This window comes from Danio rerio, chromosome 1, assembly GCF_049306965.1.
Source record: "Danio rerio strain Tuebingen ecotype United States chromosome 1, GRCz12tu, whole genome shotgun sequence".
Lineage (NCBI taxonomy): Eukaryota > Metazoa > Chordata > Actinopteri > Cypriniformes > Danionidae > Danio > Danio rerio.
In genome coordinates, this window is record NC_133176.1 from 22,198,223 (window position 1) to 22,223,276 (window position 25,054).

Consider the following 25,054-nt stretch of genomic DNA (forward strand, 5'->3'; position numbering starts at 1 on the left):
GTCTGATGCATTAGCAACAAGAATTCAATCAGTTACGCTCATTAATTACTTACAACAAAACTCGATTTGTCAAATGCCCCAAACCATCCCCAAACAATATACGCAGACTATTACATCTAATCAACGCATCAGAACAAAACACATTGGGCGCAGAAAATACAATCATGTGAATTGGAAATGATTTAAATATTGGACAAGAGCAAATCTCACCAGCAGGCATATTGCTGAAGCTATCCAGAAGATTTTTTAAATAAAACTGCAGGTTTATAGCCTGAAGCATCTCTAAGACGGATGTTCTGTTACAGAACAATAATAATTGCAAGGATTGCTCTGTTCACTCTGAAGGTTAACTGGACTTAAGTGTCCTCCTCAAGGGCACAACATAGAGAGCTGCTAGGTGAATATACTGTAATCACTCTCCGGTTCATCTTATTCACCTTAAAGGAATACGTTCATTCATTCATTTTCTTTTCGGCTTCGTACCTTTATCAATCTAGGGTCGCCACTGCAAAATGAACCGCCAACTTATCTAGCACATGTTCTACACAGCGAATGCCTTTCCAGCTGCAACCCATCACTGGGAAACAACCATACACACTCATTTACAATTTAGCTTATCCAATTTACCTATACCACATGTCCTTGGACTTGTGGGGGAAACCGGAACACCTGGAGGAAACCCACGTGAACAGGGGGAGAACATGCAAACTCCACACAGAAATGCCAACTGACACAGCCGAGGCTCGAACCAGCGACCTTCTTGCTTTGAGGCGATCATGCTACCCACTGCCCCACTGATGCCCCTAAGAAGAATACTTCACTTATTTGACAAATGCCCTTGGGCCCGATCATACACCCGGCGCAATACTGCACGACGCAAATGTTATTTGCAAGTTTCAGCTGGACAAAAGTGTATTTGGACGTTTTGCACCACGCTGTTTAAATAGCAAATGCATTTGTGCTCATACAGTATGTGTGCCCATAAGCGTTCTGGTTTAAAAAGGAGGTGTGTTAAGGCACATTGCTGGTGCATTGCTATTTTGAGGGACTTAAATAGACTGTGCAATAGACCAGCTGAGAGCAGGTCTAAAGTCCAGCGCAGAGTGGGTTAGTTGTGCACCTCCCTTACACATTGCTTAATACACACAGGACTTACAGCAATACTCAAATATCTTTACAAATTACAAATAATTAAAGGATTCAAATATTACAAATATTATTATTTTCTACATAAATATAAAAACCAATGCTTTCATGCCTTCTTCATCTCGAGGGGCTTTTTCAGTTTATCCATGACAATTTGCTTTTGGTTATTGATATTTTTAGTAGAAGTATTATTTATTATATGCATATTTATATTTGCTTTATTAAAAAACAAGCTTAGATTTGCCCACCTGTCAGGTTTTGGACCATATGGGGCACAGCTTGTGTATTTAGATATAACTCAGTTTTTTGACCACACTTCATTATTATTGTTCATTTATTCATTTGCTGAAAATTAGAACTGAATTTAGAAATAGTTTTGAAACAAATCATTGTGCTTAATAGACGAAATTAATTATGTAGGCTAATGGATGTCTGTGTGTACAACATGTTTCCTTAACCACGAGAGTGAAAGTGAAAGTAATTCTCGCATTCTCACGCTGCAGATGCTCTATTTAAATGTGTTCTTGCTAGTGAAGTGCTCAGTTTTTCCACTTACAGAGTTGATTGGTTTATTCTCAAAACACACCTATAACTCATTAAGAGAATAAGCTCAACCATGTTAGACCATGCGCTGCGGCGCAAAAAGGATTTTTCCGTCCATAAACTAGCAGCTAAGTTTCTTCATTGTAACTCTGAACTTGTCATTTACCATCAGCCTAGTATACAATGAAACTACAGAATAGTTAAGCTTTAAATAGAAAAAGAATTGGAACTTTGAGCAAGATGCTAATGTCTAATACGTTTCAACGATTTATGAGAAACTAAGCTAAGCTCTCACCAGAACCCAGAGATCGACTGAATGGATTCAGAAATAGTAAATTTCAACTGTATCACCACTGTATCACATAATTCAACTGTATCACATATATGGGACTTGTAAAATTACTCTTTTTTTTATAGTGGAGTGTTTTTTTTTTTTTTAATAATCAGTTTTTCTGTTCCTTGTTAAAATGCTAATCTATTTTAGCTGTGATCACTGAAGCTAGATTTTCATGAATACATAAGGCAACCCAGTTCAACAGTGTATGCGTACTTTTTCAGCAGTCCTGGTATTTCTTTCCATCATTTAAATAGTTTTCATTTCAGGTATTTTGCCCATATCAGCATTCTGTAAAGACTTACAGTAAATCAAATCAGCTGGCAGATGAATGACATTTCCTTTGATTCGAAAACAAAACAAGCATTAGAAAAGATAAAAAGGGCTGTGTCTGTGTAATTACATTCTACACATGATGAAAGGAAATCCCTCGTTTTACATTTTGGCAATCAGTCATTTAAGCTATTAAGCTGTGCTGATTCAGTAACCTTTAAAAAAGAAATTAATTTGATATCAGCTGATAAAGTACAACTACATGTGTATTACCTTTATTATGTTTTAAAAACCTGTTGCTTTGTTAATCTATCAGCGTATAGACAAATATAGAGAAATATATTTAACGGTCTTAATAGAAAACGGTCTTACAAAGTCTTAAATCGCAAAATCTAAATTTTAGGCCTTCAAAAGACTTAAAAGTCCTGAAATATTGTAAGTCATAAATCTTTTTTAATCGGGTCTTAATTTTCCTTTGTTTATGTATTGCAACCTAATCTGCCCAAAACCCTTACAATCGCCAACAATTCATTTACATTTACATTTACATTTAGTCATTTAGCAGACGCTTTTATCCAAAGCGACTTACAAATGAGGACAAGGAAGCAATTTACACAACTAAGAGCAACAATGAATAAGTACTAAAGGCAAGTTTCAGGTCTGTAAAGTCTAAGAAGGGAAGTGTTAGTAGTTTTTTTTTTTTTTTTTTTTTTTTTTTGTACAATTAGTGTGATATTCAAAGAGGCAATTGCAGATTAGGAAGTGAAGTGGAGACTAAATAGTTGAGTTTTTAGTCGTTTCTTGAAAATAGCGAGTGACTCTGCTGTTCTGATGCAGTTAGGGAGTTCATTCCACCAACTGGGCAGATTGAGCGTGAGCGTTCGCGAAAGTGATTTTTTCCCTCTTTGGGATGGAACCACGAGGCGACGTTCATTCACAGAACGCAAGTTTCTGGAGGGCACATAGATCTGCAGAAGTGAGTGCAGATAAGAAGGTGCTAGGCCAGAAGTCACTTTGTAGGCAAACATCAGAGTTTTGAATTTGATGCGAGCAGCAACTGGCAGCCAGTGCAAACGGACTAGCAGCGGAGTGACATGTGCTCGTTTAGGTTCATTGAAGACAACTCGTGCTGCTGCATTCTGGAGCAGTTGAAGAGGCTTGATAGAGTTAGCTGGAAGCCCAGCTAGTAGAGAGTTGCAGTAATCCAGTTTGGAGAGAACAAGAGCTTGAACAAGGAGTTGAGCTGCATGTTCAGATAAGAAGGGTCGGATCTTTCTGATGTTATAGAGTGCAAATCTGCACGATCGAGCAGTTCTAGAAATGTGGTCAGAGAAGTTTAGTTGGTCATCAATCGTTACTCCAAGGCTTTTCACCATTTTGGATGCAGTAATGGTTGCCCCATCCATCTGGATTGAAAAGTTATGGTGTAGAGTCGGGTTGGCAGAAACTACAAGCATTTCCGTTTTTGCGAGGTTCAGCTGAAGATGATGATCTTTCATCCAGTGTGAAATATCCAACAGGCAGGCTGAGATACGAGCTGGAACCGAGGGATCATCAGGATGAAAAGAGAGGTATAGCTGGGTGTCATCAGCATAGCAGTGGTAGGAGAATCCATGTCTCTGGATGACTGGTCCTAGAGATGATGTGTAGATGGAGAAGAGAAGTGGCCCAAGAACAGAGCCTTGAGGTACCCCAGTGTTTAGATGCTGTAGGTTGGACACCTCTCCCCTCCAAGACACCCTGAATGACCTGTCAGAGAGGTAAGATCTGAACCATTGTATAACAGTGCCCGCAACGCCCAGTGACTCAAGCGTAGATAGCAGGATCTGGTGGTTGACAGTGTCAAAAGCAGCTGACAAGTCCAGCAAAATGAGGACTGATGATTTAGAGTCTGCTTTAGCCAGTCTGAGATCCTCCACGACCGAGAGCAGGGCAGTCTCAGTTAAGTGGCCTTTCTTAAAGCCGGATTGCTTGTTGTCCATGAGATTGTTTTGAGTAAGAAAGTCCAGGACTTGATTGAACACTACTTTCTCCAGAATCTTGGCCATGAATGGAAGCAGGGATACTGGTCTGTAGTTTTCAAGTAGCGTATGGTCCAGGTTGGGTTTCTTTAGCAGTGGGGTTACCCTAGCCTGCTTAAATGTAGTGGGGAATAAACCAGAGTCAAGAGATGTGTTAATTATGTGAGTCAGTGTTGGTATGACTGCAGGAGAGATGGCTTGCAAGCGATGAGAGGGAATGGGATCGAGTGGACAGGTGGTTGCATGGCTAGATAGCACAAGTTTGGACACCTCAGACTCAGAGAGCTGAGAAAAAGAGGTGAGTGTGTGTGGTGTTGGTGTTGTATCTTGCGTGTTTGTTGTAGGTGCAGTAAATTGAGCACTGATTTTTGCAGTTTTGGTGCAGAAGAATGTAGCAAAGTCATCAGTAGTAAGTGTGGAGGATGCGGGTGGAGGAGGAGGATAGAGGAGGGAGGAAAATGTTTTAAAAAGTAGGCGAGGATTAGTGGCATTGTTGATTTTCAGACGGTAATACGTCTGCTTTGCAGAAGTAACCTCAGCTGAGAAAGAGGACAGAAGAGTTTGGTATGTTAAGAGATGTGCAGGATTTTTAGTTTTCCGCCAAATTCTCTCTGCAGCCCGAAGTTTTGAGCTATGCTCACGGAGAGCATCCGAGAGCCAGGGTGCAGGAGGACTGGCACGGGCTGGCCTGGATGTAAGAGGACATAATCGGTCTAGACATGATGCTAGTGTGGAGCAGAGTGTATTAGTGGCACTGTTCGAATCAAGTGCAGTGAGTTTGCGAGATGGAGGAAGAGAGTCTGAAACAATGGTGGATAGTCTATTGGGTGAGAGAGATCGTAGGTTTCTGCGAAAGGTAACCAGTGTTGGAGTGTGTGGCGGCTCAGGAGTAATGTGGATGTTGAGAGACAGAAGGAAATGATCAGATATTTGTAGTGGAGTTACTATTGTTTGATCAGTGAAGCAGTGTCGTGTGTAAATAAGGTCTAGCTGATTACCTGATTTGTAGGTAGCAGAAGTAGGTGCTCTTTTTAGGTCAAAAGAGGCAAGCAAAGTCTGAAAGTCTGCATCTTGCGGTTTGTCAACGTAAATGTTGAAGTCACCTAGCACCAATAAGGGAGTGGCAAAATTAGAAAAAGATGAGAGAAGAACATCCAGTTCATCTAGGAAGTGACCTAATTTACCTGGTGGGCGGTAGATGACAACCACATTTATGTAGAAGGGGTGGATAATGGTGACTGCATGGAATTCAAAGGAGCTGATTGTTGGCAGGGACGGTATCAGAGTAAATTTCCATTCTTTGGAAATTAGTAGTCCAGTCCCACCCCCTCTCCCTGTCTGACGAGGAGTGTGGGAAAAAGAGAAATTAGCAGAAAGAGTAGCATGTGTAGCAGTGTCCTCCGGCCTCAACCAGGTCTCAGTTAGAGCCATGAGATTATAGTCAGAATATGTAGCTATGGAGGTAATAAAATCAGCCTTGTTAACAGCTGATTGACAGTTCCAGAGGCCCACGGAGAGAGAGAGTTGTGAAATAGTAGATACATGTATTGAACGAAGGTTGTGAGGATTACGCCTGCAGCGTACCTCCCGTGTTTTGCGAGTGTTAGTAACAACAGGAATTAGAAAACACATAATAAAAGTGCACTGACAACAAAAAATAAGTGTAAAGTAAAAACAATACAGTAAAGTACTCAAGTGCTTTGTCGGTGTCTTTGCTCGGTGGAGTCGCGCAGGTAGAGTCGATGGTCTTTACACTCGTCGGTCTTCACACGAGGCGGTCTTCACACGAGGCTGCCGCGACCACTGCCGCGGTGAACTAGTTGTTTATATAACCCCAAAGCACTAGCTGATTGAATTCAGCTGGACACGCCTCGAGAGTCAAAACAAGGGCCGAAACTGAGGCGGACGACGCGAAACCGCGTCTGCGTTCGCTACACAAGCTCTTATAGTAACCAAGGAAACAGTGGCTAAACAACTTCTAGTATTATACACAACTGAAAGCAAGTTTAAATGTCCTACAACTTTACACAAACAGCTGGAAACAAGTCCTCAAACCATACACAACAACTGAAACAAATCTTAAATGTACTTACAGGCTGCTGTTCTAGATGCTGCTAAAGTGCTTCTCCTGCCGACTAATGCTACCGTGCTCACTATATAGTGGTTACCTGGCGTTTGGACACGCCTCCCGAGTCAAAACAAGGGCCGAAACTGAGGCGGACGACGCGAAACCGCGTCTGCGTTCGCTACACAAGCTCTTATAGTAACCAAGGAAACAGTGGCTAAACAACAGTGGCTAAACAACTAAACAAATTCATCTCAATAAAACTTTCAACTTTTTTTTTTTAAAGTTATTTTTTAACTCTATTCATCCTTATGGTTTAATTATTTTCCTTACATTAACATTTGTTTAAATGTATGCTCTATTTATTTACTGCTGAGGACTCTGACCTGGACAGATTGTTGTGGATAAATTTAATTTATTTTAGTTTTTAAAGCTTTTAAAACATTTGTTCAGATTTTTTATTATTTTAAAGAAAGTTTATTTTGGAAAACTTTGTTGTTTTCATTATTAATTTATTATTGTATTATTAAATGTATTAAATTATATAATTTTTTTGATAGAGCAAATAAAAATCTTTTCCATCTGGGCCATTTGAAAAATTCCAAACAGTTTAGCTCTTTATGAGTGTAAAATTTAGTTCATAATAGTCTTAGTAATGTAATAAAAAGTCTTAAATTGAACTGCAGGTGAAACCTGCAGAAAGGCTGAGAATAATATATTTATAGTTTGCTGCACAATATTAAAATATAGATCAAAGTTTACATAAAGAGGCTTTTTTTAAACCATCAAATATATATAAAAAGTTCTGCTATTTTAAATTAGTTGGAGCAAAAAAATATGATTTTAAATATTTTTTTTAACATGATTTACATATAACAATGTAAATTCAAAGTATATAAAGAATGTAGCAATAGTTTATGAACAAACAAGAATGTAGATTTTAGCTTTTTGGTAGCAAAATGTTTTTTGTAACAGTGAAATTAATAAAATTATCTGTTAATTTCAAATCTAAATTCTGTTCCGCTGTACAATAATAGAATTTGATTTCACCTGTTTTTTGAAGTTTTATTTCTCATTATTTAAAAATATTTTACTTTCTCAGAAAATAAAATAATTTTTGTTAGTTCATATTTGATGCGGACACCAAAATGGAATGGCTCGTCTTTGACTCATTCATCAAATACAGTGGTTGTCAACAAGATGGGCTAACTCAAAGTTTCAATTATTGCAGCTATTAAAAGAACGAAGCATTAAATAACCACACTTAAAAAGCATAATTTGGCATAAGCACTGTTTTCATTAAAGTTCCCGTGAAGTGAAATATGCATTTTATTCTACGTTGGACATAATCTCTACTGAAAAAATTAAGAGAAGGTGGGACAGAGTAGTACCTCCCCTTTTACAAAAACAGCCAATAGCGTTGTTTTTTTATCACAGCTCTGCCAATGAGAATGGTTGAGCTCAAGTGCATCAAATGATAAGCAAATGAGAAATGTCTTGGAGGGGCAGGACATGTTAGATCCTAGAGAGCATTTGATTGGTCAAGATTTGATGAGAAACTGATTTATGGGGTGATGAGCTTAAGATGTTTATCAGTTTTATATTTTCTAAACTTGGTGCACCAGCTAATAGAACTATTAACTAAAAAAATAATAATAATTTCATGGAGCCTATAATAACAGTAATAATTTTGCAAGATTCTGTAGAATTGTGGTTATTGTAGCCTTTCGTGTGAAATTCAGAAAGTAAAGAGCCTTAAAAAAATGAAATCACTGATTTGAGACTGCTAGAGAAATGTACATCACCACTTAACATCAGAAAATCTAAACATCATCTCTAAAAAAGATTTGACTGAAGAAAATGAATGAGATTTTTACTTCTGCAACCTTGTGGTTACACTGGATTAAGGTTGTTTGATTTATGTATGGATGTACTAAGTGTGTTTTCCTCCCCTATTTAGAGTGCGGTAATGCAGAAATGACTGAAGTGGTGAGCAGATTACGAGAATGGATCACAGTTCTTCATGAGAGCGGCAATACTAACAAGAAATACAAGTTCCAGAAGCCAGAGAAGAGTGAGCTCACACACAACACATACTGTATCTAAACTGCTCATAGTACTGCAAGCTATTGACATGTATTTGGTTTTATTTACTTCTCTTAAAAAGTAATTGAGTTAGTGGAGTCACTATTCAACTAATTACCAGGAAAACTAACTAAACCTTTTTTTTTTTTTCAAATTAAATATGTTAAATAAATGAAATGGAATGAATTCTAGAATAAATTATTATTATAGAACATTGTACACTATTCTATATTAAGTAATGTTGCAGTTGGACAGCTTTAAAGGTCCATCTATTAAATGTATTGTATTATAGTAAATTTTATCATAACTATAGTGGAATAATAAAATGTAATAGATGGTTTATTACTATAACATTTAATATTTATTGCATAGTCCACAACTGGCCAAGAAATAAATCTAAAAATCATTTATGCTTAAGCTAGTTAATAATAATAATAATAATAATAATAATAATTTTTACAGTAATTTTTATAATATTTTGTGAACAAAATATTGTTGTTGTTGTTATTATTATGTAATTGTATAACAGTACTAGTACTCTAACAGAAGAAACAGTATCCATATCTTACTTTAAAAAAAATACCTCTTTTAATCAAGCTGTTTATTTATAATCCGTTATTTCCATCACTGCTGCTAACTTAACAATAAAACCAATGAAATCAATGTAAAGTAAATCCTTTCTGAACTATGTCTGCATTTCTGTGCAGAGGTGGACATGAGTAAAGTGCCGCTCTGCAAGGACTCTTTGGGCTGGATGTTTTCCAGACTAGACACAAACTTTGACCTTCATCTCGACCAATCTGAGTTGTCCAGCCTGAACTCAGAGAAGAGTGATGTGTGCACTAAAGCCTTCCTCAGGTCATGTGACCCAAACAGAGACAGGCTCGTCTCCAGCCAGGAGTGGTGCTCTTGCTTTCAGAGATATCAAGGTAAACACTTACTTTTCAAGAATACGTTTGAGCCAGAATGTGCATTCTCAGAAATCTTCACAAGTACACCGCCTAAGAGGACTAAACACTTTAAAGTTACAGATCAAGTTACGTAAGCCATAATAAATCCTGACAGGAAGATCAGGACCTTGACACAAAGTAGATGTGAGGGAACAAACAGGGCTTAAATATAGTTGAGCGGTCATTATTAAATTGTTCACCAGCCGATGATATTATAAAGAATGAATAACAATCAATAAATGCCATAATTAAAAATAAAGTACTCCTGGGTATGTCGGCAGAAAGGGGAAATAGCAAAATACAAGTTATGTTTGTGAAATACAAATGGGACCCTAGGCCACAAAAAAACCTGTCTGGGTCAAAATTACATATGTTTTATATATTTTTTATGGCTAAATTCATTAGAATATTAAATAAAGATAAAGATCATGATTTTGTAAATTTCCTATTAAAAATGCTTCAAAATAATGCTGCTAAGCACGTCATTCTGACTTTTGGTAAAAGTGGATTTTAAAAATAATTGTATGTCAGCTGAGTATTGTCCTGTCACTACAACCATACACCATAGCTTTCAGATGATGAATACATATCCATTTCCAAAAATTGTCCCTTTTGAATTGCACTTTTTGCTAGTTGTAGACCAGGGGTCTCAAACTTAAATTGGCGAGGGGCCATATCAGTGACTGACAATTTTTAAGAGGGCTGCTTTAACATTCAAGCACAACAAAAAAGTGGAAACCTGATGTAATTGATGCACTCAGACATTCTTCCCCTGAGTATGTGCAGTCAAAGCTTCGTACATATTGAAGGGCAGTTTAAATTTCTATAAAAATACAACAATTTATTAATAGGCATAATAATAATTATTATTAATCTGTCCAATTTGGTAACTTATTTGTTAACTTTAGTGACTTTACTGGTATTTGTTCTTCTCAATTTATTTCTTTTTTTGTAAAACTACAACAACACCACCATCATAATGTGTGTTTGTACAGCACAATACAGGTGGTGTAAAACTAATTATAATCAAATGACCCTTGAATATTTTCAAAAATAGACCTTTAGTAAAAATAGAGCACTTATGGACATATATTTGAATGTTTAAATCAGCCCCAGAAATAATGTGCTTTATACTTGACCGCACACTGAGAAGTTGAAAGTAACCCAAACATATAGTATTCATTCCTTCATTTTCCTTTCAGCTTAGTCCCTTTATTAATTGGGCGTCTTATCCAGCATGTGTTTTACACAGAAATCCCTTGTTGCAGACTTAAATATTGTGGTGATGTGAAGTACTGTAACACATCATTAAAAGAATAGTTTGCCCAAAACTGTAAATGCTGCCATCATTTACTCACCATTCACTTGTTCCAAATCAGTTTGACTTCCTTTCATCTGTTGAACAAACTATGGATGTCAATGTTACCAGTTTTAAATAATCAATCCAAAAAAAAAACAAAAAAAACAATCAATAATACAAACAGGTTTGGAGGGTTAGTAAATGTGGAGTTCATTTTTTTATTTTTGGGTGAACTATCAGTTTATTTTATTTATATTGAATGCATTTAAATACAGGGCAACATTTTAAACCTCAGTTAAATAATACTGAAAAAAAAAACAATTTCACTTTCAGTTACAAATGTCCCGAACCGTCACAAACATTACAAATACAGTGGGGTAAATAAGCATTGAACACTTTACTATTTTTCCTAAAAAAAACATATTTCTAAATGTGCTGTTACTTGAAATTGTCCCCAGATGTTGTCAACAACCAAATAAATCCATATATGCGAAGAAAACAAATCTAATTAGTTTACAAATGAAGTTATGTGTAATAAAATGAAACGACGCAGGGAAAAAGTATTGAACATGAAGAAAGGGAGTTATAGAAATGCAGTAAAAGCCTAGACAGCAGCTGAAATCTCTGCTGATAAAAATAGTTTATCAGCAACCCTCCGCCCTTCCACATTATAAATTAATTTCAGCTGTTTCAGTCCAACATCTGATGATGAAGATGAAACCAGAGTGAACATTTCAGCAAGACAATGATTAAAAACACTCACAAATGCTTTCAGAGAAGGAAAATCAAGCTGTAGAATGGCCCAGCAAATCACCTGACTTGAATCCAATAGAAAATTCAAAATAAAGATCAGATTTGATAGACGAAACCCACAAAACCCTCAAGATTTTTACACTCTGTTGAAAATCACACCTGAGCAATTCATGTGACTTAATTCTCCATAAGAGAGGCATCTTTAAGCTGCCATCACCAAAAAATTATTTTATGTTAAGCAATAAATATGTTTCAGTAGTCCAGTATTTTCTCCCTGTGTCATTTCATTGTTATTACACACAATTAATTAATTTAAAAAAAAAAAATTATTTTATTGTTTTATTTTTATGTGTGTATTGTTTGGGTTTTTACCAAAATCCAGTTCAATTCCATGTCAGCAGCACCTTTTGAAATATTATTCCCAGTAAAAACATGATGTTAAAGTGTATACTCAATACTTCTTTTCCCTCCTGTACATTGATTTATAATTACATTACATATATTTACAGTATCCATGTACTACATGACATTTTTAGATAAAAAAATGTTAGTATTTGCAAATGCAATTTTATTTTATGGAGGAAGTTCAACCAGTGTAGGTTTTGATGCTCATTAGGCCATAAACACAAAATCATCTTAGCGCTTATTCTCCTCTTTGCATTGTGGGATAATGCAGTTCTGTGTTTTTTTATATACTAAACAACATAATGCCTGCAGTTCAAATCTCTCTCACAGAGAAGTAATGGCGATGGTTTCTTTCTCACTGCTGATCTGAAATCAATGTGTTTCAGAGGCTCCCTGTCAATCAGAGATCACCATCATCCACAAACAGCAGGCTGGCAAGAAGCTACTGGGTGAGTCTAGTGTCTTGTGTATTTACAAATGGACTTTTCTGGTACATGTTTGTAATACAAGATCATGTTTAGTGACAAATTGGTACGTATATACTGGTATACAGGCTTTATGCATGTGGCCATTTTGAGATATTCAGAATTGGTGTATGATAAAACACCAATTTGTTTTTACAATTTATTTTACAATTTCAGGTGAAATTCCAAATTAGTAGAAACAAAAATGCCAGAATTTATAAACAGTATGTATAAATATAAGCAGGTGAAGGCAAAATGATTAGCCCTTTCATGTAATTAAAAATCTTATACATATTTATATATTTTACAAGTAATGTTTAACAGAGCAAGGATATTCTTCTCAGAATTTTCTATTATATATATATTTTTTTTAATAAATTCATTTTTTTGTTGTTGAAATAAACACATTTTTACATGTAAAAATGTTTTAAACATATTTTAGCCACCTTAAGAAATGTATTTCTTATATTTCTTATAATATTTTTATATATTTATTTCAATACTTTGATTGGAAAAAAAAACAAACCACCATTGTCCAGTGTCTTGCCTAGTTAACCCAATTCACCTAGTTAACTTAATTAACCTAGTAAAGCCTTTACATTGCACTTTAAGATGAATACTAGTGTCTTGTAAAATAACTAGAAAAATATTGTTATGTCAGTGGCAAAAACCTAAAAATAATTTTATTAAAATTATGTTTTTAAAAATATTGGGAAAAGTCTCTAAGAAAACCATGACTTATCTTTGGAAATATTCTAACATTTCTCATGAAAATAACTTTGCCTTCAACTAGGGATGCTCATAATAACCAATTAACCATTAACTGAAAAAGTGCATTTTTTAACCGATAAAAGTATTATTAATTTCTTTTTTTTTTATGTTTGGCTGCATAAATATGCAACACATTTGTTAACTCACAGGACACTAACATGTGCAACCACATGTGTCTACAGACATATTTTGCCAAAGAAGCAAAATGAAAGAAGCTTATTGGGGGTCACAGTTTGACAGACAAGTTGATGCCAAACCAGCGCTGATGCTGATTGTTTAAGACAAAATCTTTAAAGTAATGGCTTCTAATAAATATGTTGACAGAGGTTTGTGATATAAGAATTACAGCGGAGCATTAATTAAATGCATATTTTCCATAGAGTGATCGATTTGAGGTAGCCTGCTGTTTTTATTTGACCAAAGTAAAAAAAAAACATGATTGGAAAACAACAGCCTGTGCCGGTTTAAAAGGATTCAGTCAGTGTTTTCATTTTGTAATATACAGTACATGTAGCAATTTAAATGAAATTATCTATGGAAAGACTATTTATTTTATTGCTTTTATTTAGTTTGTTCTGTTTTTTAATGTTAGAAACAGTGCAGGTGCTAGAAGAAAGTGCGTTCTGTTGTTATTATGTTCTGTATGCTGCTGTTCGCATGTTAGAATAAATCAGTATTAATATGCAATATTTAATGTGTCAGACACAAAAAAGACAATTCATAGTCAATTGTTTTTTTTTATTAAATAATAATTTAACATTAATCTGATTAATGATTAATGTTAATCATTTATATTCGGTTAACAAGTAGTAAATGAGTATCCCTACCCTTAACTGTATATACATTTTATAATGATAAAAAAGCATAAAAGCATGGAAATCCCAAGGAACAAGAGTGACACCATTAAAAAACAAGAATAGAACAAAACCAAATCTAACTCACACTTTAAACCCCAAACTTACCTAAGAAACAGAAAAAAGTCAGAAAATGAAAGCTCTTTCACTTGACTGAATCCAAAATACACCAGTTCAACTTGTCCAACACAAATAGCAAATCTGTTTTTCCCCACAGCATGTTGAAACAGAAAGCAGTAGCGTTCAAAATCATCTCAATGTCATCACAACCTGAACACTGTAACAGTCAAACAGCAGAGGGAAGCCGACATTAATTCTATTAGGACTAGAAATCACTCAGAGTTTCTTGCCTTCTTTCTCTCTGAAGGTCGCGTGTTTAATTTGAGCAGGGGAATGAGATGAGGGGAAATTGGACATGAAAAGTAGGATATTTTTAACTGCCGTTTCTCCCCTGAGTGAAACGCACAGTGACGGCTCTATGGCTTCTGGCACTGAATTATAAAAAGACAAAAAAAAAAAGAGAGAGAAAGACAAAAAACTCAACTGTGGTGATTCAGTAACGGGAAGCTGTGAAGTTGAAACGTAGTGAATGTGCACAGGAGACTCTCAGAGGTGACAGTTACGCTCTCTGACATTGAATATATCATCTCTCTGTGGCTGTGAATAATACTGTGTGTGATGTGATGTTTCTTGACATTAGGACTGATGCTAATGTGTGTGTTCTGGTTGTGTAGGTCCGTACGTCCCCTCCTGTGATGAGGATGGTTTCTATCGGCCTCAGCAGTGTCATGGCAGCAGTGGTCAGTGCTGGTGTGTAGACCGCTATGGAAATGAGCTTGCGGGGTCTCATACTCATGGACCTGCTGAATGTGGTAAGAGAGAAAGCTTCATGCATCTTCTGAGTATATACATATAATATACATGTAATTACATCTGTAATTAACTTTTGTAATTACAATTGTAAATACACTGTTGACCATCCCTTACACATTAACCCACCCTTAAACCTACCCATACCACCAAACCTGTCCATAACCCAACCTCTATCCCAACTCAAAAGCACCACAAGTGTTCTCAAATACATCATAAACACAGTTAGTACATTGCATTTATTTTTTGATGGAAGTACATAGTAGTTAAGGACACTTAATATAAAGTGGGACCAGATGTTGTTTTAACATGTGCCAGCTGACATTATGGGCCTTATCATACACCAGTGCAATAAGGCGCAAGACATGCTGGCCATGATTTGTTGCTATTTTTAGACCAGTGCTGGCCTAATTTTCATGTTTTCTTGCATTTTGTTTAAATGAAAATCTATTAGCGTAACTTTGTGGACTCATGGGTGTTCCGGTCTAGAAAGGAGGTGTGTTAATGCGCATTGTTGGCGTGTTGCGGTTTTGAGGAACTAAAATAGACCACACTATCGACCAAGTAAAGCACAGAGTGCGTTAGTTATACACCTATGCAGGTCCAAAAACTGTGTTTTAACTTATCTCTTAAAACACACAGGATGTACAGCAATACACAAATATCTTTACATATGGAAAAAAATTAAGGTTTAAAATGTTACAAAAAGTATTATTTGCTACATAATTCTACAATTTGCCTTTGTATGCCTTTGTATAATGTTATTATAATTAGCAGTTTTATTTATTATAAGCATATTTATATTTGTTTTAATAAAAACAAGTTTAGATTTGTCCACCTGTCAGGTTTTGGAGATGTATGCATCATCATATGAGGCATAAGAATAGGACGTGTGTGTGGATATAACTGTTTTTTCGACCATACTTCGTTATTATTGTTCCATTTATTTGTTTGCTGGATATCAGAGCTTAATTTAGAAATAGTTTTGAAACAAATCTTTGCGCTTAACAAACAAAATTTAATATGTAGACTAATGGATGTCTTCAGTACAGTGAGTTTCCATCGTTTCCTTATCCACGAAAGTAAAGAAGTAAAGTAAGGAGTAAACGTAAACTAAAGAGAAAGTAAAGAGTCTGAATGGAGAATGCTCATTCTTTATCCTTGCGCTGCAGATGGTTCATTTAACCATTTCCTGCTAGTGAGATGTTCAGTTTTTCCAATTACAAAATCCGCCATGTAAATAGCAAATGGCCATGGCGCGATGCAACTGTCTCTTGAGAGACTCTGATTGATTTAAAGCACACACCCATAACTCATTAAGAAAATAAGCACAAACCAGTAAGACCATACGCCAGGGCGCAGACCTTATTTTTCAGTCCTTATGATAGCAGAAGTGGATTCAGACATACCCTTAATGATTTTGCGCCATGCGCTTTTGACTTAACGCTTAGATCGTTAAAATATAGCTGTAAGGAGTAAAACAATAATTTTGGCAGAAATAAAAAAAAACATTTTAAGAGAGCAAAAGCATTCTTGTGAGGAAGCAGAATCGGGTTAGAATTACCTTATAATTTTAGTGATGAAAGCAAATAATAATCTTTCATGTTTTTGTTTTTATATCAGCTATCATAAATGAGTGTCAATGGAATATGTCTGTATATCAGTACTGCTGTAATTCGCAGGCTGTACGCCATAGGTCAGTGGTCCCCAAGGTAGGGCTCGGGGTTGCTTGGTGAATTCCAAGTATCAAATAAATTTAAATTCGACCCATTTGCCACAGAGTAATGAATCACCAACTTATCCAGCAGATGTTTTAAAGAGCAGATGCCCTTTCCAACTGCAACCCAGTACTGCGAAACACCCATACACACACTTATACACTACGGCCAATTCACTTGTACCACATTTCTTTGGACTGTGAGGGAAACCCGAGCACCCTGAGGAAACATATGCAAATACGAGGAGAACATGCAAACTCCACACTGAAATGCCAACTGACCCAGCCAGGACTCGAACCAGCAACCTTCTTGCTGTGAGGCGACATTGCTAACTGAGCCATCGTGTCACTCCCTTCCCCAGTCCTTGGTTTGGCTGTATTATTGGACTAATATAGTGTCATATTCATTTCAGATTTAAAGGAAAGGAAAGGAAAGGAAAGGAAAGGAAAGGAAAGGAAAGGAAGATTAGAATGAGAAACGATTAGAGCCAGCATTGCAATAAGTCTGTGGCCATCATAAACTGTCAAATAGCTTTACCAAGCAGAGACTCTGGCTGAGCTGTAATATATACAAAATGGCATTGGCTATTGTGCTGAAATTACTTCAACACTCTGAATAATGCTGCATGTTTCAAGGCACTTCAGGGGCCCTATAATTAACCAGTGGCAAATTAGTCAGGCTTTGAAATCACAGCTGTCGCACTCCATTAAAAAAAGTCAGCTGACACGAATAGATCTCAGTTAATCTGGAATTTATAATGCATACAAGTGTTCTGACCATCAGGCTATGGCAATATTTGTGAAAACTGCAGATGATTAGTTGTGTTCAATAGTTACACTATGAAATGCAAAAGATTTTAATCAAGGGCTTTCAAAACCTGAAACTTGCTTTAAAGATGCATTTAAGGGGATAGTTCACCCAAAAGTGAGGATTACTTATAGATATTTTAAAGAAATCTGGTAACCTTTAATCATTGACTTAAATTCTATTTGTTCTTCCTACTATGGAAGTCAATGGTTACAGGTTTTCAGATTTCTTTAAAACATCCTTTTTTATCATACAAATTTGGAACGACTTGAGGGTGAGTAAATAATGAGAACAGGTTCATTTTTGGGTGAACTATACCTTTAACCCTGGGTTATCGTTATTCTAAACACCACTTTTAACCCAGTTTCAAGCATAATTTATAAGCGTAATTAGCAACACTTTTAACTTGGGAAAAGCCTGCTTAAAAGCAAAGGTCTTATTTTACCATGTTGCATTTCGGTGCCAACTGTGTGCAGTGTGAAACAACACTGGGTTACAAACTTAAAGCTGGATGCTTAGCAACCGACAGACAATCATGTGCCTATAATTTATTTATTTTATTTACACAATAATAAAAATGAACAAAATATATAGAAAAGTGCCAAGATATACTGTATACTGGACAGTGAGAGGCAGAAACCAAAGGGCTTATTTAAAGCCTGTACCTAAATTGAAAAAAAAAACCCACTGCAATTAATTAATTAATTCATTAATTCATTCATTCGTTCGTTCGTTCGTTCGTTCGTTCGTTCATTCGTTCGTTCATTCATTCGTTCGTTCATTCATTCATTCATTCATTCATTCAGCTTAGTCCCTGATTTATCAGGGGTCAAGCCACAGTGGAATGAACTGTAATGCAACAAAGTTCCTCATATTAACATGCTTTTTAGAATCACAAAAAAAGCAGTAAATAAAAAAATAAATAAATAAACATTGTCATTTCAGCCGGTGAATCGTGCATTAGAATTAAGAAGAGTCCCTTTCATTCATACATATTTAGTCCGTCTAAAAGTCCAATCAGGAAACCCATGAGTCTAGGATTGTTCCACGGCTGTTATAGTTTTGCATTTTTAAATTAGTTTTCATTTTGATACAATTGTAAAAATAAATTCAGTTGTTTTAATGAGTTTCATTTAATGGTTTTCTTGGTTTTATTTTTGATTTTATTTTTCTATTTAATTCAACTCAATTAAATACAGTGCTTTTACAATGTAGAGTGTGTCAAATCAGCTTCACATAGAAGATTATAGTGAATTGAAACTGTCAGTTCATTTTTTTAGAGTTTAAGTTCAGTTCAGTTCAGTTTAGGTTAGTTCAGTTTAGTTCAGTTTAGTGTGGTTTAATATTCACTGCTGAGAGTCCAAATACTAAAGAATCCTTCGATGCGCAGCTCTACAAGTATCTCTCTCTCTCTCTCTCTCTCTCTCTCTCTCTCTCTCTCTATATATATATATATATATATATATATATATATACACATATATACATACACACACACACACACACACACACACACACACACACACACACACACACTTATGTTTGATTCACCTGCCCCCAATAATGTCAAGTGCAAACCTACACCCTTGTCGCCTATGGAATAACAATGTGAGCTAGCAAAATAGATATTGTAAATATTGATTCACATAAACTTCAAATGCATCTCTCCTGAATGGAATAACCTTTCTGAAAGAAAAACAGCTACTATCACTACTGCTGATAATAATGAATATAAATGAAATGAATAAGCTTTTGTTGTTGTCATTCTTTTAGTGGTGGAGTCTTCTGGAGATTTTGGCAGCGGTGACTCTCTTCTCTCGGATGACGAGGACGGCGATGTTGTAAATGATGAAGAGGAAATGGGAGACGACGATGATGAATATGACCAAGCTGATGATGAGTACAGCTACCTGTCATAATCCGCTTTCCGTTGTTTTTTTATTATTATTGTTTGAAAACATTTGAAAAGAAGGAACCAAATAAATCAAAAAATAAAACAGACTTTCATTTGGTCTTAAAGCACGTTTCTAGGTGACCTCAGCAGAGTGCAGTACTAACATTACTAAAGTGTTCATCGCCCCTGTGCTGTAGAACATTTGTACAAAATTAATACCAAGCCTCGATAACCACATTTAATTTGTATTCCATCTATTACATTCATCCAAAGTGAATAAGTGTATCGACAAACCTAGAAGTTCAGGAATTCATAAGTGGATTTTGATAAGAGATTCATTTAAATGTTTGCACTTATAAACATGCACACACAAATGACATGCCTAAACACAAATGAAGGAATAACTCCATGAGCAACCGTGACTCTATGAGACTTTACAGTCATGCCGTGAGGGATTAACGTCAATGTTTTGATTCATCGTAATAGTATAACCTATTGATTTATCATATATATATATTTTTGTCCATCAGCAGAACGAATACTTACACATTTTGAGAATTCATCAAAAGATGTTCAGTATTTTAAATGTAAACGTGAACATTCTAAAGGAAAATCTTGTTTGAAATGGCTAAGATGTGACCGGGAGTGACCACATGTCAGACACACAATTAATTACAGTAGATGTGACTGCAGTCAATGTTATAAGAGGACAGAGTCATGCTATTTACAGACACACAAACATACACACTTATCTTGTAGACACATTGGCAGTCCTTGGGCATGAGGTGCCTTTGACACAGCACGGAGGAGAAAACAGGTCTAGTGGGATAAGAAGGATAGAGATTTTTAGTGTTAGAATGTAGAATTCGACTGCCATAAGAATATACAAGAAAAATAAAAAAGAGACAGAGAGAGATTTTTTTTGCATCATGTTCTCTGTTGTTTTGGTCTATAGGAGAAAGTGGACTTGATTAGTTAGTTTGCATATGTTACTGTAGACGACAAATCATATGATAGATGCTGCTGCTGTCACTTCTTCTCCTCGTTCCCTCTCAGAGCTTTTGCATTTTTGTCAGATTTGTTTTCATGATGTGCATATGAAAATATACGTTTTCTTCTATGGATATTGTGGTGTTTTCTGAAAAAAAAAGACAATAAAAGAAATGGTCGAACAAGTTTATGATAATCATTTATGGAGGTTGAGGAACCACCTTTATCAGTGTTGTCCAGATGTTGTCATAGAGATAACACTTTTCTTTTGTTGGTTTGTTTGTTTTTTACAGTATCTATATTATTTGCTCAAATAAAGTTACACAGACCAAAACAGTTTTCTTGTTCTCTGTTTCTTTGTATGTATGTGTGTGTATCCTGGTAATACATGCATTATGGCAAAATGTCAATATTGCAAAAGAAATCAAACTGTTAAACATATACTTTTGGAATGCCCTATTTTCAATGTTATCAGACAGCAATTCTTATCTTGAGACACTTTTAAAGGTGCAGTATGTAAGTTTGATACCTAGTGGTTGAATTAGGTATTGCAATCCTGGATTAAAACAAATGCAAGTGCAGGTTGCCAGATGTAGGACCAAGGAGCAAGTCTGACGATCGAGCCTAAAGGCTGATTTAAATTGTTTTCTAAATAAAAGCAATGGCAAGTGATATATTTTCCAAATTTAAAGACGTTTTTGTCCAAACCAACAATTGATATATTAGAAACAGCTCCTATTTCTCACAGGTGAACAACAGAAAACTGACAATGATCACCTCAGGTACACCTCATGTGCTTTATTCAGTGTTAAATGCTTATAATTTGAGTTTAAAAGCCATTTTACATGACATATATTGCCATACTACTGAAAGCAGCAGCAGATAGCTCACCTCAGATCTTAAAAATAAAATAAACTGTTTCAAATATAACTTTAGAACTATGAGTGATTCAGCGTGTACATTTAACAACGTTAAATAGGTTTAATATGTGTTAATTAGAGTTTAAACCTTACCGTTATGTGGGTGAGTGCATATTCTGTGCTTCTGAATGGCTGTATTTAAATTTCTGTCCCGTTGCGTCTGGTGCAAACAGCCAAATTGATATCACTGAAAATCTCCTCACGTAGCATCTTGTTGGGAAACATGGTTATAATGTAACCTGCTCACCTAATGTTTACGCTCATAATATTTATATTATATACTAATTAATAACCTCATGTGGAACTCTGAATCTGCGTCTCATTTTGGAATATGCCACTGTCCACCAGGGGTCGCATTTCGCCACGGATGCATACTTTGAGAGCCTTTCTGAATGAATGAAATATGCGGTTTTCTAAAAAGGCAACCCGAGGAATAAATATAATTGTCATTGGACAGGTTAAAAAAACCTAAACATCTTTGACTTTAGTATTGTTTTCAGATAAACAAAATGTTCACCTGTTTCGTTAATATCTGCACACATTATGGTGTTTTAGAAGAGTCAAAAACTTACATTTAGCATCTTTAAAGGAAATATTTTTTTAATGTGTGAATCCTTCAAAAATGGTAAAAAAAAATTATCAAAAGTAAACTTAAAAAACTTTTAGATTTTTATTGTATTATTTATTGCTGCTGAATGTCTTTTTTTATTGTTATAATTTTATTATAGAAAAATTGTATATTTATGTTATGTTACTCACTGTGATTTTTTTATAAGTTTAAAAATTTTTAAAACAGAGCCTGTTTTATATAATAAAAACAGTAAAATCACTATGTAATTCTAAACCATAGTCACCACAGCCGCATGGTGTCAGTAAACGCTAATATGTGTTTGTGTGTATTGCAAACAGCATTTTTGTGTGACTCATCGTTTCAGAAAGGCTTGAATAAATTGGACCACAAATTCATGAAATAATCTTACTTGGTATTTTTAAGCTGTATTTTAGCTTCATCCCTGTCTGTCTCTATCACTGACTGCTTTTTATCTGATGTAAAGCAAGAAAACAGACATGCACGTGGGAACAGGGACAAGCATCCCATTTGCATTTAAAGGTACATCCTACAAAAACAGCTGCACTGTATTCAGAAACCAAAATGGGCAGTTTCTGGAGGCTATAATAAATTATCTGATGGGTAATGTTGAGTAAACCTTCTAGATTCTTATCTTATATTTGTTATATGCTGTTTAATGTCCTTTTTTCTATTTTTTTATTATAGAAAAGCGATATATTTCTAATATGTTAGTAAATTTGGTTTTGCCATGAAATAGCCAGAGAAGCTGATATGGAAATAAATTCTTAACTCAGTAAATTAAGTTACAAACAAATGACCACTTGTCAATCTCTTTTTCTGCGGGACTCTGGTATGAGTAGGCACACTGATGCGTGTTGTTCTAGTGCCTTTTCCCACAGCTGGTGAAGGAGACGAGAGTTCGGTTGGAGTTCACTGTAGTGCATACATTTTCATTGTTTTTACTGCAAAATCCTCACCGCGTGCGCGGATTTAGGAGACATTTATGCAGAATTCATCTTTGCACCTAAAAACGCCAAACGCAGCACACAGCAACAGATTAATACAGTTATTATGTGAACTTGCTGAAGTAAAAAAGCCCGCAATGCTTGCCCCGCCTTTGTGCTCTTCTTATTGGCTCACTGCTCTAGAACTGAACGCGAATAATTGATTAATTTCAGCTGTCAATCACTTAGTTAATGCCTTCTGCCTTCAGATGATAGGAGCTACAACCGCGAAAATGTGAAGCATTTAGAACTTAGAACTATACACTGTTTCCTGTGAGGGTTGGGTTTAGGGATATGGCAAATCAATATAAAATACAGTTTGTACAAAGTAAAAAAGAGAAAGGTATGTCCCTACTAATCAAAAAAACTAACCTGTGTGTGTGTGTGTGTGTGTGTGTGTGTGTGTGTGTGTGTGTGTGTGTGTGTGTGTGTGTGTGTGTGTGTGTGTGTGTGTGTGTGAGAGAGAGAGAGAAATCGGATGTGTCTGGTCCGGTTAGTGCTGCATTATGTATAAATGCGATTTTAATATTTTATATGCCACAATTTCTCATCTGTACACACACACGCACACCACGTTAACTGGGGCATCTGTGGAGCTGAACACTTGTTTAATCATTAAAACACAATCATGTGTCTGTCAACAGTGTACGTGTTTGCATCTGGATCAAGTTTACACAGTAGTTCTGTTGGATAATTTAATCTCTTGCTGAAATTAAATGTTCATCAAATATTTGGGATGTAACATATTTTACATTGTCCCCAAAGTTTTATCTGACTAAACCAATCATGCCCCAGTTGCACAAAAGAAATGACATTAGCAATTTGACTATTTTTAGTATTTGTTTATTTACACACATACAAAGCGTGAACAGACAGGTGTCGGAAAGCAAAAATATAGTCTTCTTGTGCTGAGATGGATAAATACAGACCTTCTTATTGAAAAAGATTCTTGGTTCATCTTATATTGTCTTAGTTCATGTCATATTGGATCCGTGCTTTAACTTTTAAAGTAACTACAGGTGTTAATAAAACAAAAAAAGATTAAGCTGTTAGGACAGAATTGTTTATAGGTATAGTGTGTCCACTGTCATACTGGAGTGATATAAACCCAACAAGTCTCTTTTTTAAATTTCTTAATGTTAAAATAGGACCCAAATCTTAGTGATTTTGAGGCCCACCACATTGTAAGGAAGAAGTGTGGTTTTCCACACCCTCCAAATTAATTGACAGGCGCCATCTTTCTATAATAACATGTATACACATGTCCAGATTTTTTTGCAATGAAAATTATTAAAATATTTGTTACAACTCTGTGATTTTTATAAATTTAAAGAGCCCCTATTATGCATTAAAAAGGGTCATATTTAGGTTTTGGGGGTCTCCAACAACATTCTAAACCATAAGTATAAGCAGTGACACATTCGTTATTAATCCACACAGTGGCAAAAGCTGAACTATTTTGAAACTCACAACTGCAAGTGTGTAGGAAGAGCTGACGGTGGCCATAGCAACGACAAATGGCAGTGAATCGCGAGCTTACAAACGCATTTAAATCTGTAAGCAAAGGAGCAAGTACAAGAAACAAAACACAATTAAAAACATAAGTTGCAAACTAGAGAAAACAAGAAGACAACCATTTTAATTTACTTACACATGTGAAATGAAGGATGAAACAGGTCCATAAACTGTGTACTGTAAAGTTCCTGTCAAGCTTTGACAAAGTCCCATACATGGACAGTCTTTTCAGATTTTTCCTTTAACAAATGGCCAGTGAATGCCCCACTGTAAGCGTGTAGATTGCTGAAGCACTCGTCAGAAAAATGAAAGGAACAACGCACAAGGCTGGGGCTATAATGCTGAGGTATTTTTGCTAAAAGAAACTTCATCCTCAGACTCTGCAAAGCCTCATCTTTGGGTAAGGAAAATAACACAAACTTTCCCTCAGACTTCAGAGTACAGCGTCTTCACGACATGATTCAACCGGGATCTGCTACAGTGTTTGTGGGTTGTGGGTTTCAATTTTCCCAGGTCTGCATGCTCAACAAATGGGCAGGGTTTGAGTTCCGTATCGACGTCGAACCAACACAGCTAAAGACTTGTTACCTGCATGACTTATTTAAACCACTCTGGGTCAACTCCTTTATAGATGAATCAGTAGTTTTAAACACGGTACACTTTCAGATTTAAGCCTTAGCTGGATATTTCACTTCACTTAGAGCTGTGTTACACACTGCATGAAGGGTCATTTTCAAAAACCTATAATAGGGGCTCTTTAAATGTTTTTAAAGCAGAGCATGTTTGTAATAGAGTCAAATC

At 35.7% G+C, this 25,054-nt stretch overlaps 2 protein-coding genes across 5 annotated transcripts in view; one reads left to right on the plus strand and one right to left on the minus strand.

Moving 5' to 3' along the window:
- spock3 (SPARC (osteonectin), cwcv and kazal like domains proteoglycan 3) overlaps positions 1-20,579 on the plus strand; it is a 71,164-nt gene extending 50,585 nt beyond the window's left edge. For 2 of the 4 annotated variants that reach the window (NM_001327987.1, NM_001327988.1), the window contains 5 exons: positions 8,343-8,456; positions 9,175-9,396; positions 12,262-12,324; positions 14,699-14,836; positions 19,133-20,578. In NM_001327987.1, coding sequence (NP_001314916.1) covers positions 8,343-8,456; positions 9,175-9,396; positions 12,262-12,324; positions 14,699-14,836; positions 19,133-19,278 — 683 coding nt within the window. In that variant the 3' untranslated portion in view covers positions 19,279-20,578. Of the gene's footprint in view, positions 1-8,342; positions 8,457-9,174; positions 9,397-12,261; positions 12,325-14,698; positions 14,913-15,121; positions 18,033-19,132 lie in introns of those variants that run through there. The other 2 variants (XM_017355108.3, XM_073947027.1) reach the window with 2 other exon arrangements.
- The window catches only part of ugt8 (UDP glycosyltransferase 8), a 168,553-nt gene that overhangs the window by 129,800 nt on the left and 13,699 nt on the right, over positions 1-25,054 (minus strand). The gene's annotated exons all lie outside the window — the stretch shown is intronic.